This window comes from Acomys minous (genome assembly GCF_964271855.1).
Source record: "Acomys minous genome assembly, chromosome: 16".
NCBI lineage: Eukaryota > Metazoa > Chordata > Mammalia > Rodentia > Muridae > Acomys > Acomys minous.
In genome coordinates this window covers 79,498,026-79,515,926 of record NC_140498.1, presented here as the reverse complement: position 1 = coordinate 79,515,926, position 17,901 = coordinate 79,498,026, and the positions used below count along the sequence as shown (strand labels likewise).

At 45.9% G+C, this 17,901-nt stretch overlaps 1 protein-coding gene across 1 annotated transcript; it reads right to left on the bottom strand.

The window, feature by feature from the left end:
- Window positions 1-60: 60 nt before the first annotated feature.
- Window positions 61-11,464, bottom strand: PSPH (phosphoserine phosphatase). The gene is made up of 7 exons (XM_084761316.1): window positions 11,194-11,464; window positions 8,949-9,072; window positions 5,734-5,892; window positions 4,677-4,811; window positions 2,901-3,046; window positions 1,743-1,891; window positions 61-394 (listed from the first exon to the last, which is right to left on the bottom strand). Exons 3-7 carry the CDS (start codon window positions 5,871-5,873, stop codon window positions 287-289), a joined length of 678 nt encoding a protein of 225 aa, XP_084617442.1. The 5' UTR covers window positions 5,874-5,892; window positions 8,949-9,072; window positions 11,194-11,464; the 3' UTR covers window positions 61-286.
- Between the last annotated feature and the right edge of the window lie 6,437 nt (window positions 11,465-17,901).

Here is a 17,901-nt window from a genome sequence, read left to right as displayed (position 1 = left end):
CAAACGTTCTTTATATACCAAAGAGAAACCCAATATTTACTTAAAGCTACTGAAACCATGTTGCAAGAGTTAAAGCATTTAATTTATATGCATCTCAGAAAGCTCCAGGTAAAATATGCGTAGGAATATACACAAAGAATTCAGAATATAAAACTCTTCAGGTAATTAGTAGTCATATTAATATCGGAACTACAGTAGAAAAACTAGCTAGCTCCTAGACTCCACCAGGAGCCAAACTGTGTCGCTTTGAGAAGGTGGAGTTGTTCTGAGTGAGCAGAAGTCAAAATTATTCTTCCAAATCTCCCATCAGCTCAACAAAGTCAGTGATGTACCACTTGGCATTGTCCTTTACGTGTTGCCTGATCACATTTCCTCCAAATCCAATGAAAGCGTCCTAAGAAGGAAAGGGGGGGGGGAGGATTAACATCCTTTAAAAATGTCACACCCAGGGCTGGAGAGATGGCTCAGAGGCTAAGACCACTCTCTGTTCTTCCAATGGTCCTGAGTTCACTTCCCAGCAACCACATGGTGGCTCACGACCACCTATAATGAAATCTAGTGCCCTCTTCTGGCTTGCAAGCGTACATGCAGTCAAAACGCTGTATACATAATAAATAAATAAATCTTTTAAAAATAATGGCACACCCAGAAACATATATAAAATATATTAATATATTTAAGTGGAAATTTACCTATATACTTTAAAAACACATATGTATGTACACATGTGTGTGTATATATAAATATGTGTGTATGTATGTATGTACACACACCCACACACATATGTTGTAGTGGTTTTTCCTCCCAGCCCCAAGCTCCCAGAATAAAGACTTGTAAGACTCAAAATATATACAAATACCTAGGCCATATAAGTAGGATCTTCTCGGACTAGTTCATTCATACTAATTTACATTTTGCCACATGGCTGGTTACCTGTGCTCAGGTACCACATGTTTGCCCTCCACACATCTTGCCAGGTGCCTCTTTAGTGCATAGCTCTATCCCAGAATCCTCTCTGCCTGCCAGATGTCCCATCTTCTATTTCCTGCCTCAGCTATAGCCATTGGCTTCTTTTTGACAGGGGATGCCTCCATATACAGACACAAGAGACTCCTTCTACACACACACACACACACACACACACACACACACACACACACACACACACACACACACGCCCAGTCTCACTCTGCCTCCGACATGCTGATAAAATATAAGCTCTTAGCTAATGCTCTAGCACCAAGCCTGCCACGCCTGCCACCACGCTCCCTGCCATGACGGTAATAGACTAAATCCTCTGAACTGTAAGGCAGCTTCCAGTTAAATGCTTTCTTCCCTAAGTTGCCTGGGTCATGGCGTCTCTTCACAGCAGCAGAGCAGTGAGTTACTCGGGAGCGCTCCTAGACGGAATGTCTGCGGCGCCCTTTGTTTTTCTGTTGTTTTTTTTTTAAAGATTTATTTATTTTATTTATTGCATATGAGTGCTTTATCTGCAGAAGAGGGCATCAGATTACATTATAGATGGTTGTGAGCCACCATGTGGTTGCTGGGAATTGAACTCAGGACCTCTGGAAGAGCAGGCGGCGCTCTTAACCACTGAGCCATCTCTCCAGCCCCTGCGGCGCTCTTTGTTCTTACGATGTTTAGCTGCTCGCACTTTTAAATGTCACGTGGTTTTCCACTAGACTTAGAAAACAAAATTACCACCTGGAAAAAAAAGACCAGCACCCCTGAGTACGCACAGCGGGAGGGCAGGCTTCCATGTCCGTAGCTCCGTCTCCGATCATGATTATTTTCTTAAAGTGAAATTTCTCCTTTAAAAATCGAATAACCTTTCCTTTCCCACCGGACTCAGCTGTTGGCTGCATCTCATCAAAACCTGCATATTCACCTGAAGGGGACAGTGAGAAAATATTAGATTCACAGAGGCATTTTACTCAGGCCAGCCTGTTTATACTGACAATAACCAAACTTAAATATCAGTCTTAAGTCTAAACCATCTCTGGGTGTGGTCACCTTGAGTTCAGTTAGCTGCCTCTTCTAAGCTCCTGGTGTACTGATTCTAACCCTTGCTGAGTTAGCAGAGCACCATAAACAGTAATAAATTATATACTAACGCTATTCAGAGGAAACACCAAGCTACTCTCACCTTTTTTTTTTTTTTTTGAGATGGGTCTCATGTGGACCAGGCTTATCCTTGAACTTGCTATGTCCTAGGATGGCCCCGGATGTCTGATGCTTCTGCTTCCACATCTGGAGTGTGCGATCGCACAGGTGTGCATGCCCCTCACACCTGGCTTATGCAGTGCTGGGGAGGGACCCAGAGCTTCCTTTATGTTTAGGTAAATACTCCACCAACTGAGTCCTATCGTCAGCTCCAAGTTTATTTCTATTCTTAGGAAATGAGCACACTTGTTAATGGGGTTTGGAACTGGCTTGGCGCATTTGCAACTGGATGTCACATTGTAACCCAGGCTGGAGTAGAACCTGCTGGAAGCAATCCTCCCTCAGACTCCCAGTCCCTAGGCCTGCACTGGGCCTCACAGAGATCCATCTGCCTCTGCCTCCCCGAGTGCTGGGATGACAGACTTCCACCACCGTGACCGGCCTCATGTAACTCTTAACTCCAGGGCCACCACTCTTTAAGTCACATCCCAACAGACACTATCTAGACTACTGAATAATAGAACAGGAGAGCCGGGCGGTGGTGGCGCACGCCTTTAATCCCAGCACTTGGGAGGCAGAGGCAGGCGGATCGCTGTGAGTTCGAGGCCAGCCTGGTCTACAAAGCGAGTCCAGGACAATCTCGAAAAATAAAAAACAAAATAAAACAAAACAACAACAAAAATAAAAATAGAAAACCAGGAGAGCAAGGGAATATACTACCATTGAAATCTTACCGTTAAAATAGAATTTCAACCTATTAGCAAATACGTTGGTTGTTGGGATGTTAAGCTTTGCAGCAACATGCTCCACAATACTCCTAAAGCCACCAGATATGAGGAACACCTGGACATTTCGCTCCTGTAGGCGGCTTACCAGCTCCCTATAAAAATAAACATGAGATATCAAACATAACGTAATAGAAAAGGGGGGAACATGAAAAAAAATACTTTTGGAGCTGGAGAGATGGCTCAGTGGTTAAGAGCGCTGCCTGTTCTTCCAAAGGTCCTGAGTTCAATTCCCAGCAGCCACATGGTGGTTTACAACCATCTATAATGTGATCTGATGCCCTCTTCTGGCCTGCAGGTGTACATGCAGGAAGAACACGCTATACACAATAATAAGTAATTAATTTTTTTTTTTTTTTTACCCGCCCGGCCGACGCTCCCCGCGCCGCCCAGCCCCCCGGAACTCGGGCCCCGGCCCCAGGGGAATTAATATTTTTTTAAAAAAATAAGAAAAAAAACTTTTTTTTTTGATCCAATGCTGGTGGTCCGTCTATGAGGACAGTGTCTGCTATGGTATTAACATTTTATATGTTTTTCCTGTTTGTTTGTTTGTTTGTTTGTGGGGGAGTTGTTATTATTGGTGCTATTTGTTTGGGTTGTGTTTAAATAAACATTGAACTTCTGGCCATCAGAGCAGCCACTCTGAAGCCATGCACCTCTTTATGCTTAGCTTTAACTATCAATTACATATCTGTTCATGTAGCCACTTCTGTGTGCCTTGTTGTGAGGTTGCTGTTGTTGTTTTGCCCTTTTTGTCGTCCTCTGGTTTGGTTGTTTGTTGTTGTTTTTAAGACAAACTCTCACTATGTACCCAGGCTGGCCTTGAACTCCAAACAGTGGCCCTCCCTCAGCTGCCCCTGCACTGGTAGTTCCGATGTAGCCACCACACCTGGCCTTGCCTTGTTTGTTAGTCTGTTTTGCTGGCTGCTTTTCAAGAGGATCTCATGCATCTGTGGATTATTTTGAAATTCTGATCACCTGTCGTCACCTCCCATTTGCTAGGATTACAGCAAGGATGCATCACAGAGACACCGAGTTTCTCTCTCTCTCTCTCTCTCTCTCTCTCTCTCTCTCTCTCTCTCTCTCTCTCTCTCTGTGTGTGTGTGTGTGTGTGTGTGTGTGTGTGTGTGTTCATTCTGAGAAAAGGTCTCATTATGTAGCCCAGGTTGACCCCTAAACTCAGCATCCTCCTGGCTCAGCTTCCTGAGCACTAGAATTATAATGTGTACCACCAATCCCAGCTTTACATGGGCTTTTTTCAGACCTACTTAGAAATTAAGCTGGGTGGTGATGGCGCAGGCCTTTAGTTCCAGCACTTGGGAGGCAAAGGCAGGTGAATCTGAGTTCAAGACCAGCCTGGTCTACAAAGCAAGTTCCAGGACAGCCAGGGCTACACAGAGAAACCCTGTCTCAAAAAAAAAAAAAAGAAAGAAAGAAAGAAAGAAAGAAAGAGAGAGAGAGAGAGAGGGAGAGAAAGAAGTTAGTGGGCGGGGCTTTTCTGCCTTGGGTAACCATTGCCAACACTCAGGTAAATTATGAAACCGAGAAGCCCAGTGAGTTGGGAGGACAAACAGGAACAAGACCAGAGAGTAAGATAAGAGCGGGGTAGTACAGAGAGAGCCACCCACAAGGGAGCCCAACAATAACATGCTCTCCTGAGGAAAGAGCGTCCCAAGCCCAGAGCTGATAAGAAGACGATGTACCGAGGGCTGAGGCTGTGCTTACCTTATGCCGGGGGTCAGGTGTGGCGGGTGCTCAGCTAGAAGCCTTTGTACCTGCTCCCTAGAGGGCTGGATCAGCGCCAGGCGCTCGGTGAGCGCATCTTTGAAAGGCAATGCCCCTCCCATGGCTCTGCGTGTCCTAGGAGGAAGAATCAAGGATCAGGCCAGCCATCGTAGCTGTCCCTGAGGTCAACATGCCTCCCTATGCCAGGATGACATGATAACCATCAGGAAGGTAGTGCCACGGGTCCAACGCTACAACAGACATGCTGGGTGCTGCGTTGAGAAATCACATGGATCTCCTGACGAGGACATGCACTGTACATCCACGAAAGGGTCAGAACCCAGACATCCCGCACACAGGCACCTTGCTTGCAAAACATGAGCTTTTATAATCCAGAAAGAAATCAAAGGCTGAAAGCCCCTGTACCAAACCAGGTGAGTGACAGCCGTAGCTCAGGAAGGTGTCACCACTGCAAAGTCAGGAGGGCAGAGGGAAGGGACATTAGGTTGTGGCCTGAGGTCTCTTTCCAGTGAGACAGTAGTGCTGCACTTTCAACCATCTGAGGAGGCACTGGCTGTTTAGAGCCCCGCGGCTAGCTTGTTGGATTAATCATTTTCCCAGCCTGCCTAAGAATGTGTCTCCTCTGCAGAGACCCGACCGTGTTTTGCCGCCTTTGTCCTAGCTGTATGTATTTGCAGCTAGATAAGTGAAGACAGCACTGCAGCTGGTGCTTTGTCTTTTTGCTAGGCCAGAAACAAAAACGAGGAACTGAGGCCCTAACTAGACTTTCATCAAGCAGACAGAGTGAATTCTTTTTTTGTTGTTGTTTTTTGTTTTTTTGTTTGTTTTTTTGTTTTTGTTTTTGTTTTTCGAGACAGGGTTTCCCTGTGTTAGCCTTGGCTGTCCTGGACTCACTTTGTAGACCAGGCTGGCCTCGAACTCACAGCGATCCGCCCGCCTCTGCCTCCCGAGTGCTGGGATTAAAGGCGTGCACCACCACGCCCGGCTCAGAGTGAATTCTTTACCATCTCGTAAAGAGACTAAAGCCAGTTCGTACATTTCAGATACAGCAGCCTCCACTCCACAGAACTTGGCCAGCTCGTCAATTCCCTCTTCTCTGATGACTGTGCTGTCCACATCAAAGCACACTGCGTCTGCTGAGCAGAAGAGCTTCCTCAGCTCTGAGTGAGAGACCATCCTGGGAAGAGGTTTATTCCTATAAGAGACAAAAGAGAGCTGTGCTTACAGGGGCTGGGCGTGCGGCTTCGTAGTGTTTGCCTGAGTTTCACCCCTAGCACCAACCAAGTCAGGAGCTCTCAGGAAGTGGAGGCAGGAGGATCACGAGTTTAAGACTGGGACTGAAGAGATGACTCCATGGTTAAGAGTGATTGTGGTTCCACCAAAAGACCCAGGTTCAGTTCCCTGCACCCTCATCAGGCAGCTCATGGGGCTAGCTTGTTGGATTAATCATTTTCCCAGCCTGCCTAAGACCTATAACTCCAGCTCCAGAGGACCCATCACCCTCTTCTGGCATGTGCGCACGCGTGTGCGCGCGCACACACACACACACACACACACACACACACACACACACACTTTAAAAAGAGAGTTGCTAGGGCTGGAGAGATGGCTCAGTGGTTAAGAGGGCCACTTGCTCTTCCAGAGGTCCTGAGTTCAATTCCCAGCAACCACATGGTGGCTCACAACCATCTATAATGAGATCTGACACCCTCTTCTGGCCTGCAGGTGTACATGCAGATACAACACTCATAGTAAATAAATAAATAAATAAATAAATAAATAAATAAATAAATAAAGTGATTTGCTGGGCAGTGGTTGTGTATACTTTTAACTCCAGCACTCAGGAGGCACAGTCAGGGGGAATCTCTGCCTGGCCTACAAAGTGAGTTCTAGGACAGCCAGGGCTATACAGTGAAACCCTATTTCAACACACACACACACAAAGAGAGAGAGAGAGAGAGAGAGAAATCATCTTTTGCTACATAGCAAGTTTAAGGCCAGCCTGGGCTACCCTGCCTCAAACAAAAATGGTAGTGGGGAGATGGTTCAATAGGTAAAGAAGTCTGCCTGAAGCCACATGGCGGAAGTGAAGAGAGGAATCGTGAAAAGTTGTCCTCCGACCTCCATACTCACACTCAATAATACACTGAGAGAAAGGAAGACAGAAAGAAAATAGAAAGAAAGCAAGCAAGCTTTTTCCTTAAATACACCATGTGATTTAACTGAGAAAGGCAATGAGGCAGAGGTTGAGGGAAAGCAGCCAGGAAGACACATTGTGTAAGAGCTGAGATGAGACAGTGACTGAGAAGAAGCTGACAGGCGCCCGGAGCCTCAAAACCAATAAGAGCACAGAGCCAGGTCAAGCACCTGGCATGGAACCTGAGAGGAACAGTGTCCTTAAGATCCGATATTACAGGGATGCTGGGCATTGATGGTGCATGGTTGTGCTTGCAACCTCAGCACCAGGGAGGGGAGGGGAGGAGGATCAGGGGTTAAAGGTCATCCTTGGGTATATAGTCTGAGTTAATAAGGTCAAGGTAAGTCTGGGCTAGAGATCCTATCTCTAAATAAAGAATTAATAAATACGTGGGTATGGATGGTGATGCACACCTGTGTAAGGCCTAGGTAAGCCTGGGCTAGAGATCCTATCTATAAATAAATGAATAAACAAACAAACAAACAAACAAACAAGTGGGTATGGATGGTGATGCACACCTGTGTTCCTAGCACTAAAGAGGCTGAGGCAGGAGGATTGTGAGCTCAAAGCTAGGCTGATGCTACATAGTGAGACTAGTAAAAAAAAACAGGGGGGGGTATAGGGGGCTGGGGAGATGATTCAGTGGTTAAGAGCACTGGCTGCTCTTCTAGAGGACCCGGTTTCAATTCCCAGCACCCACACGGCAGCTCACAACTGTCTGTAACTCCACTTCCGGGAACCCATCGCACCAGGTAATGCACATGGTGCACATATGTGTGCATGCAGGCAAAGTACACAAACACATACATAAAACAAAAATAAATAAATCTTTAAAAAAATAAAACCCTTGACTATAGGGAAGGTGGTCCCCTAAGTTCAGTCGCTTCTAAGCAAATTGTGTGCATTGACTTTCACAGAGAGAGAGAGAGGGAGAGAAGTCCCTGCTGAGCACTGGACTCTGGGACCTTCACACCTGGCTTCCGGGGGAGGGGGAGGGGGAGCGTAAGGCTGGGGGTGTGGAGAGAGCGCTGATAGAAAGCTCTGTGTGCAAACAAAGGCCACAGCAGACTGGGGCTTCAGCTTGGCTGTGGAGCCACCTGACTTTATTTTTTTTTTTTCAATTGTGCTGAAAATGAAAAGGCGCTTTTTAACCAGAGCGCCAAAGTGAAAATTCAGGTTTTCCTTCATGGCCTTATTTTAGAGAAATATATCCTTGCTCAAACAAATGGCTGTTTTTCCACCTACTATCTTGCAAAAAGCGCCTACAATTACCTTAGCTCTTTGACTATTTGTTACACTGACCTGTTCAAAGATGGATTTTGTCTGCATTGAAAACAGATAAAAGTGCCAGGAGGCTGTGGCAGGAGAGTTACCGTGAATTTCAGACCAACCTGTGAGACAAAGTGAGACCTTCACACACACACACACACACACACACACACACACACACACACACAGTAGTTTTTAGGGGACTAGAGAAATAGCTCACCAGTTAAGAGCACTGGCTGTTGTTCCAGAGGATTTAGTTTTGAACCCAGAACCCAGAAGTGGCTCACATCCAACTACACCTCCAGTTCCAGGGGATCTGATACCCTCCTCTGGGCTCGTCAGGCACCATCCATGCATGTGGTACACAGATATGCACGCAGGCCAAACATCCATACACATGTAACAAAAATTTGATTTAATTTAAAAAAAAAGAAAAAACAGACAAACTTCTTGTAACTGTAAGTCGCATACATATATCATATGTTATGGCAGACAATGCTTTTCCCTCCTTCTCTTCCTCCTCCTCCTCCTCTTTTAGAACCTGTATCCTCCCCAGCCTGGCCTGAAACCTGCTATATGGCCAAGGGTACCCTTGAACTCCTGATCCTCCTATCTCTACCTCCAGATTGCTGTCAGGTGTGAACACAGCACCTACTTTATACAGTGGAAGCCAGAGCGCTAAGCATGCGCTCTACCAGCTAATCTGCTTTTCCCTCAGGCAAGGAGGTTAGCTCAAATTCAAGCCCACCCACCAGGACCAAACGCCTAGGACGCCAGGTACTCACGCTTCTCCAGTGCTGGGTGCCTGGTGACAGTGTCTTTCTCGTCCCCTTCTTTTGTTGGTTAAAAATGCACCATGAACCTTAGGTTAGAGATTTTTCAAGGAAGATCTGTGGGCTTTGCCAGAGACTAAAAAACAAACAAACAAACAAACAAACAAATGAACAGCCATAAACAGACTCCTGGCAAGGAGGAGGTAGGGGGCTGAGGACTGCGGCTCAGTTAGTAGAGTGTTGCGTGGCGTGCAGCAAGCTCAGGGTTCCCTCCTCTGCTGTGCAGAAGCCAGGGTTGACGGCCTACACCTGTAATCCCAGCACTCAGGCAGAATCAGCTCAGAGGGGCAGAAATTGATGGTCATTTTAGACTATTTAGGGAGTTTGTGGTTCAAGGCAAGCCTGGATTATATGGGACACTGTCAAACAGAAAAGTGGGGGGCTGGTTGACCTCCCAGTAAGAGTTTTCAAACAGTGGTTCAAACCCAAAGTTTCCTAAAACTGCTTCCCCTAGGAGATGTTGAAGAGGCAGAAGCAGACAGATCTCTGAGTTCGAGGCCAGCCTGATCTACAGAGTGAGTTCCAAGAAAGCCAGAGCTACACAGAGAAACCCTGCCTCAAAAAAACTAGATAGATAGATAGATAGATAGATAGATAGATAGATAGATAGATAGACAGATAAAACTGAAAGTAGCTGGGCACACTAGTACATGCCCAGAATCTCAGCACTCAGGAACATAAGGCACAGAGTGTTACGTTTAAAGCCAGGATCTACTATGCAACAAGAGCTTATCTCAAAAGAATAAACTAAAATAAGGTGAGGGTTAAGAAATGGCTCACACAGTAAAAGTCCAGCCTATACTTAATTGCTAAGAGTTTTTTAAAAGCCAGGGGATGATCAAATGGCTCAGTGGGTTTAAAAAAAAAAAAAAAAAGTCCTCAATGTGCAAACCTGATGACCTGAGTTCAAATCCCAGAATAGCCTTGAAAAAGAGAGCCGATTCCAAAAACTTGTCTTTTGACCTCCACAGGAGCACCATGGCACTTGCACATCCCCACACTCACATACAGACACTCAGGCATGTGTGTCCCAGCACATGCATTCATGTGCATGAAGGTACACACACACAGATACACACACACACACACACACACACACACACACCAAATATATGTAGATTATAATTAGAATATTAGTAGATGAAGGTGCAAAATCTAGGTAGAAAAGTAAGATAAGCAGGAATGCCTAAGCACCAGAGTAAAAAACCAGGCCTGGTGGTGCTGCTATAATCCTAGCACTCAGGGAGCTAAGCAGCAGGACCACTGCAAGTTCAAACCAGCCTGGACCACATAATTAGTTTTCAAGTGTTAGGCCAACCTGGCCTATAGACTCTGTCTCAAAACAAAAACAAAAACAAAAAACAAAACAAAACAAAAACCCCCTGGACAGTGGTGGCGCTTGCCTTTAGTCCAAGCACTCAAGAGGCAGAGGCAGGTGGATCTCTGCGAGTTCGAGGCCAGCCTGGTCTACAAAGGGAGTCCAGGATAGCCAAGGCTACACAGAGAAACCCTGTCTCAAGAAACAAAACATATATATATATATATATATATATATATGTAGATATATATATCTACAACCTTCAAAAAGGAAGCTATGTAAACACACACACACACCACACACACACACTTAAAATAAAACGAACGAATTTAATGAATGAAAGACTTAACATCCGCCAGGCCTTTAATCCCAGCACTTGGGAAGCAGAGGTAAGTGGACCTCTGTGAGTGCCAGGTTAGCCTGGTCTACAAAGCGAATCCAGGAAAGTCAAGGCTACACAGAGAAACCCTATCTCGAAAAACAAAAAATAAAATAAAATAAAAAGAAAGAAAAACTTAACATCCAAATTAAAGCTATTCCTTTATAACTGTATATGGTTATTTATTTCAAATTTATTTCTAATGAAAATGAAGGCAAAGTCAAGACACTTCAGCTCCCGGTTTGGAGAATTTTCTTATCTTTTTCAGATGACTCTCCCGTGCCAGATTGCATCATTCATTCATGCTGTTTGCCGCGGAGAACGAAAAAAGTGAAGCTATCTAAAATATGAACCAACGAAAAGAAAGGAAGTCTTGGAGTCCCAGGAGATAACCCACCTACCCAGTAAAGAGTCAGAGAGGCCAAGGCTGTGGGAAAGCGAGGACTTGGTGCATCGAAAAGCTGGACACAGATCAAGACTGGCGCAGGCGGGGAACTCACCGCGGTTCTTGGGCCGCGCGGATCTTCACCGGTGCCTGTAACTTTCCGGTAGCAGCGAGGTCTGGAGCTGCGGCAACGTGCGAGCGCTGCGATCTGTGGGAGGTGACCGGTACGGAAGATCACAGCCCTCGCCAAGGCTTGTCTGGGATCTGCTGATGCAGTGACTTCAGAACAGTTTTGAATGTGGGTTTCCAACTGGAGACTCCAGATCTCAGCTCTGCAAAACCCGGTTAGAAGGCTGCCTTGGTCCAGCCCCCAGGGGCGGGGCTTCCCGATCCCGCCTCCCACCTCTTCCCTGCCTAGGGGCTCGGGGCTCCGGGCTCCGGGTCTGCAGAGCCACGGTGAGATCTCTGTGATCTCTAGTTGGTTGAGTTAGCTCGAAAGACTTTCAGAAGCCGCGCCCCAATGCCAGATCCCTGCACACAAGAATAGCGAATTTTGCAATGCACGAAGCCCCTTTGTGAACCCTTTCTGAAACCCACATTTCCTACGCTGCCCCTGCAGGTGCCAGGAAAATTACAAAATCTACATAGACTTGCTGGCAAAGAAACTCAGCTGGCAGAATGTTTGCATAGTGTGCAAGAATTGGTTTGCGCTGGGCGGTAGTGACCCAAAGCACCCCGGAAGGCAGAGACAGGCGGGATCTCTGAATTCGAGGCAGCCTAGTCTACAGAGCGAGTTTCTGGACAGCCAGGCTACACAGAGAAACCATGTCTGGAGGGGGGAGGGGAAGGGGACGGGCGGGTTGGGTTTCATCCCTAGCCGTTCAAGCCTACAATTCCAGCACTGAGCAGGTGGAGACAGGAAGATCAGAAGTTCAAAGTCATCCCAACATTATAACTTTGGGGCCAGCCTGAACCAGAGGCTAAAAATAAAAATACTTTTTTCACACCTAAACTCCAAAAACAAACAACGACAACAAAAAAAGCTCAAAATGTTTGCAGGGCTGGAGAAAGGCACGGAAGTTAAGCACGCTTACTGCTCTTGCAGGAAAGCCAGGTTCGGGTCCCAGCCCCTGCACCTGGTGGCTCACAACACTTACAAGTGTTCTGGTTCTGGGAGATCCACTGCCTGTTGCCCTCTGAGGCCATATGCAGCCACATACATACACATAAATTATATTTTTATTTTAACATTTTAATTTAATATGTATTGGTATTTTGTCTGCAAATAAGTCTGGCACTTTGGGCATGCCTGGTACTTGCTGGGCCAGAAGAGGCATCAGATCGCCTAGAACTGAAGTTACAGAAGGTTGTGAGGCACCGTGTGGGTACTAGGAACCAAACCCAGGACCTCCGGAAGAGCAGCCAGTGCCTGCAACCACTGAGACATCTTTCCGGCTCACTTATTTATTTATATCTTTGCAATTGATTTTTTTTTCTCGTGTGTATACTTGTGTGGTGTGCACGTGTGTTTTCACATGTGTGATGAGAGCTTGTGTGTGTACTGGAGGCCCGAGGTTGGTAGCCGGTGACTTCCTCAATCACTTTGCACCTTACTCATTAAGGCAGGAAATGGGCATTGACCTCAGAGTCCCGGCATACAACTACTCTACATAACTGGTTTGCTTTGAGGACCACATTTCTGCCTTCCCAGTGCTGGAATTTCCATTCCACCCCACATTTATGTGGGTTCCATGAATCTAAACTCCCATAATGGGTGTATGTGGCAAGTACTCAAGCCACTGAGCCATCTTCTCAGCCCCTGTACCTGTTTGTTTTTATCTGTCCATTTGGTTGTGTGGGGGGTTTGTTTCTCGAGTGAGTGAGTGTGTGTGTGTGTGTGTGTGTGTGTGTGTGTGTGTGTGTGTGTTGGAATTGTGAACCAAGGGCTTTATACATACTAGTCAGCATTATAGTTCTAGCCTTTTTCAAAAAGATGTATTTATTTATTATTATATATGCAGTGCTCTGCCTGTACATACACTTGCAGGCCAGAAGAGGGCACCCTGGGGTAGCTGGGAATTGAACTCAGGACCTCTGGAGCAGCAACCAGTGCTCTTAACCTCAGAGCCATCTCTCCAGACCTCTAGTTTTCTTTTTACTTCATAACTTGAAAATGAGGCTAAGTTGCCCAAACTAACCTTCAACTTACTGTGTAGCCTTGTCGGTCCTTGAACTTGTGATCCTTCTGCCTCAGCCTCTTGAGTGGCTCCAATGACAGGCCTGAAGTGTCCAGCAGGCCCCTGCCTCATCCTGTCCCACCTGCCCCCTTCCAGATGTTACTTGTCTAGCTAGTACTTTAGCATAACTATTAAGGTTATGTTTAGAAACAACGCCCCCCCCCCCCAAGAGTTTTGAAATAGCAACCTAGCCAATCACATGTACACACTGGGTAATGACTTACAAAGAAAGATAACAGGAGAGACGCAAGTACTAAACAGTGAACATGTACTTAAGTGTCGACAGCAATAGACATTTTTTTTTTTTTGCTGCTGTTGTGTTTTGTTTTTTTGTTTTTTTAAGACAAGGTTTCTCTGTGTTAGCCCTGGCTGTCCTGGAGCTCACTCTATAGACCAGGCTGGTCTCAAACTCACAGAGCTCCTCCTGCCTCTGCCTCCCGAGTGCTGGGATTAAAGGCGTGCGCCACCACGGCCCGGACTAGCAAAGGAAATTTTTTATGCCAAAAGGAAAAACTTAACTATGTAAGTATGAATGACTACAAGAGTTCATTTGTGCTATTATTCCTCCTTTACATATTTATTAAAAAAATTTCAGACATTAAAAAAAATGTATCATGGTTCCTACAGCGTCTTCATCTCACACTTTTACAATGTTTGCGCACACGATGGGAGCGCTGATGTCCAGCCAGAGTACACAAAGCATCTAAACGGTGAGTCAGGGGCTGGAGAGACTGACTCAGGGGTTGGGAGCAGTGAGTTCAATCCCCTGCTTTCACATCAGGCAACTCACAACTTCAGCTCCAGGGGAAGCTGACACCTCAGGCCTCTCTGATCACCCACACTCATGCACTCACATACACAGACAGACATAGCATGTAGGAAATAGATAAGCAATCTTTATGAGTTGAAAGGCAGACAGGACTACACACTCTGATCAAACAATAAACAAACAAACATACACACAAAATTACACGAAAAAGTAAATGTCATAAAGACAGTAACAACAGGGGCTGGAGAGATGGCTCAGAGGTTAAGAGCACTAAGTACTCTTCTGGAGGTCCTGAGTTCAATTCACAGCAACCATATGATGGCTCACAACCATCTATAATGGAATGTGAATCCTTCTGATATGTGTGAAGACAGCACACACGCACACACACACACACATTTGTGTATATATATGTATATATAATATTTTATTAATTTATTCTTATTACATCTCAATGGTTATCCCATCCCTTGTATCCTCACATTCCTCCCTCCCTCCCATTTTCCCCTTACTCCCCTCCCCTATGACTGTGACTGAGGGGGACCTCCTCCCCCTGTATATGCTCATCAGGTATCAAGTCTCTTCTTGGTAGCCTGCTGTCCTTCCTCTGAGTGCCACCAGGCCTCCCCATTCCAGGGGACATGGTCAAATATGGGGCACCAGAGTGTGGAAGTCAGACCCCACCCTCCACTCAACTGTGGAGAATGTCTTGTCCATTGGCTAGATCTGGGTGGGGGTTTGAAATTTACGGCCTGTATTGTCCTTGGCTGGTGCCATAGTTTGAGCGGGACCCCTGGGCCCTATAATATTTTTAAATCAACAATAACAAAATCATTGATAAATGCTAAAACAGTGGTTCTCAATCTGTGAGTCTTGACCCCACAGGGGTTGCATATCAGATACTTACATTTTAAAATTAATAAAATTAGCAAAATTACAGGTATGATGTTACAACAATAATAATTGTATGTTTGGAGGTCACCACAGCATGAGGAACTGCATTAAAGGGTCACAGCATTAGGAAGGTTGAGAACCACTGTGCTGAAAGAAATGTGCAGGAGTGAGAAAACCAGGATATTTAAAGAACGCCCCACAAGTTACTGACTACAATGAGCAAATTTTTTTTTTTTGCAAATGTATTTTTACTGTGTAGAGGACTGTGTGTCTGCATGTGAGCGTGCAGCCATGAGTGCAGGCCAGAGGTGTCAGGTTCCCCTGGAGCTGGAGTTACAGATGCTCGTGAGTTGCCTGACGTGATGCTGGGAACCAAACTCAGGTCCAAGAAGAGCAGTAGCAACTGCTCTTAATCACTCAGCCATTTCCTGTAGGCGCTGAACTTTTCCAAACCTATTTATTTGGGGTTCTTTAATGCTTATACCTCTGTAGACTCAGTCCTTTGGAGTGATTCCACTTCCCGTTGTCGGGACTCCAGCAGTCCCGTTAAACAGCAAGCCAGCACTTCAGCAAAGGGGGCTGCAACCGCAGCAGCCAGAACCTGCAACCTTGAAGCGTTCTCTGGAGCGTTTCTCTCTAGGACTGTCTCAAAGTAGAGCTAGAACAGTCGTTCCACCATGAGCGATGGGAAGCCAAGCCTCTGTTTTAGGCTCGTATACGTATATACTCTGAGAGGCTAAGGTGGGGCACAGGGCTTAGAAGGCCTCAGCAGGACACAAGAGCCTCTGGGAACCTCTTCAGGGAGATAGCTCAACTTTATTCAAAGACTACACAGTCTGTTTAGTCCTTGGGGAGTGGGTGGGCCTCCCAGGACAGGTGTCCATAAGTGGTTGAAACTAGGCACCCCAAGGATGCTTGATTTGCATTTGGCAATATACTATCATATGAATGGCACACAGTACCTAATTATCCTATAGGCGCAGGGAAGGAAGAGCGAGCAGAGAACTGTGTCAAAGGCCGGATGTGTTGGAGGCACCAGTGCCTAAAGAAGCTCTCAGATGACGTCAGGCAGAGTAGGCGGTCCTGATGGGGAGGAGTCTCCATGTAGGCCCAAGCTCAGAAAGGCTATCAGACTAGGAGGACTGCAACCTCAAACACCGGGGTCCTGCTGGCATCACGTCATCTTGGGCTACATAGTAAGCCTGACTCAAAACAAAACCTGGTATGGTGGCACATGACTATACTTATAGCACTCTGGAAATAGAGGCACAAGAATCATTTCAAGGTCGTTCTGAGCTACAATACTAAGTTTGAGTCCACCCTGGGGTACATGAGACCCTGTTAGTTTTTTGGTTTGTTTTAAGACATAAATAAATAAAATAAGGTCAGAATTGGGGAATGTAGTACAGTGATGGGGCATGCACCTGTTCAGACTGAAGGACAACACTAAATACAATCCTAGATAAGATCCTAGGCCAGAAAGACACATCAGTGGGTGGCGAGATGGCTCAGAGGTTAACAGCACGGGGTGCTCTTCCAAAGGTCTTGAGTTCAGTTCTCAGCAACCACATGGTAGCTGACGACATCTATACAATGAGATCTGGTGCCCTCTTCTGGCGGGTAGCACACATGCAGACAGAACATTGTATATATAATAAATAAATACATCTTTTAAAAAGAAAAAAGAAGCCGGGCATGGTGGCGCACGCCTTTAAGCCCAGCACTTGGGAGGCAGAGGCAGGTGGATCTCTGTAAGTTTGAGGCCAGCCTAGTTTACAAAGCGAGTGCAGGACAGGCAAGGCTACACAGAGAAACCCTGTCTTGAAAAACCAAAAAATAAATAAATAAATAAATAAAAATAAATAAAAGAAAAAAAAAAGAAAGAAATGACACAGTGACATGGCTAAGAAATCTAGAGCTGTGTGATGCTTAGTGTCGCTGTGTTTTGATTTTCTGTAATATGTCTGAGTGTGTTACCTGAACGCATGTATGTGCATCACATGAGTGCCTGGGGCCGAGAGGTCAGAGGAGGAATTCAGATTCCCTGGAGTTAGAGTTACGGTGGTTGTGAGTCACCATCTGGGTGCTGGGAATGAACCGGGTCCTCTGCAACAACAGTACATGCTTTTTTAACTGCTGAGCCGTTTCTGCGGCCCTGTTAGGGTTTGTTTGTTTTGTTTTGTTTTGAAGATTTTCAAATTACTTTTAGTTATGTGTTAGGAACAGCCTATATGAAATCTGTACCCAGAGACCAAAAAAGGGCACCAGTAACTCAATTCCAAAGGATTCCACACCCTCTTCTGACCTCTGAGGGCACCAGGCATGCATGCATGTGGTATACATACAGACAAGCAGGCAAAATACTCATAATCATAAAAGAAAAACATTTTCTTGGGACAGGGTTTTTCTGTATAGCCCTGGCTGTTCTGGAACTTGATTTGTAGACTGACCATGTTGGCCTCCAACTCAGAGACCTACTTGCCTCTGCTGCTTGAGTGCTGAGATTAAAGGCGTGGTGGCCAGGCCAATCCCAGTATTTAGATGTTGAGGACAAGAGGATCAAGACATCAGGTCATCTTCAACTAGTGACTTTTAGCCCAGTTTTGGCTAAAAGAGACTGTGTCTTGCAGATGATGAGCTGGCTCAGACGACAAAGGTGGCCTGATGGTTTCAATCTGACCCTAAGGACCCACATGGTAAAAAAAAGAGAACCAACTCTTAAAGTTGTCCTCTGGCCGGGCAGTGGTGCTGCACAGCTTTAATCACAGCACTCGGGAGGCAGAGGCAGACAGATCTCTGTGAGTTTGAGGTCAGCCTGGTCTACAGAGTGAGTTCCAGGACAGCCAAAGTTACACAGAGAAACCCTGTCTCAAAACATGAACCCATCCCCCCCCAAAAAAAAACCTGTTCTCTGACCTCTCTC

What these genes read in the sequence shown, in the direction of transcription:
- PSPH (XM_084761316.1), bottom strand. Translation starts at nt 5,873, where the DNA reads ATGGTCTCTCACTCAGAGCTGAGGAAGCTCTTCTGCTCAGCAGACGCA. An exon ending in GTTGAAATTCTATTTTAACG is followed by an intron (nt 1,892 to 2,900) that starts GTAAGATTTCAA and finishes TGTCCCCTTCAG; the next exon opens with GTGAATATGCAGGTTTTGAT. An exon ending in TGGAAGCCTGCCCTCCCGCT is followed by an intron (nt 395 to 1,742) that starts GTGCGTACTCAG and finishes TTTCCTTCTTAG; the next exon opens with GACGCTTTCATTGGATTTGG.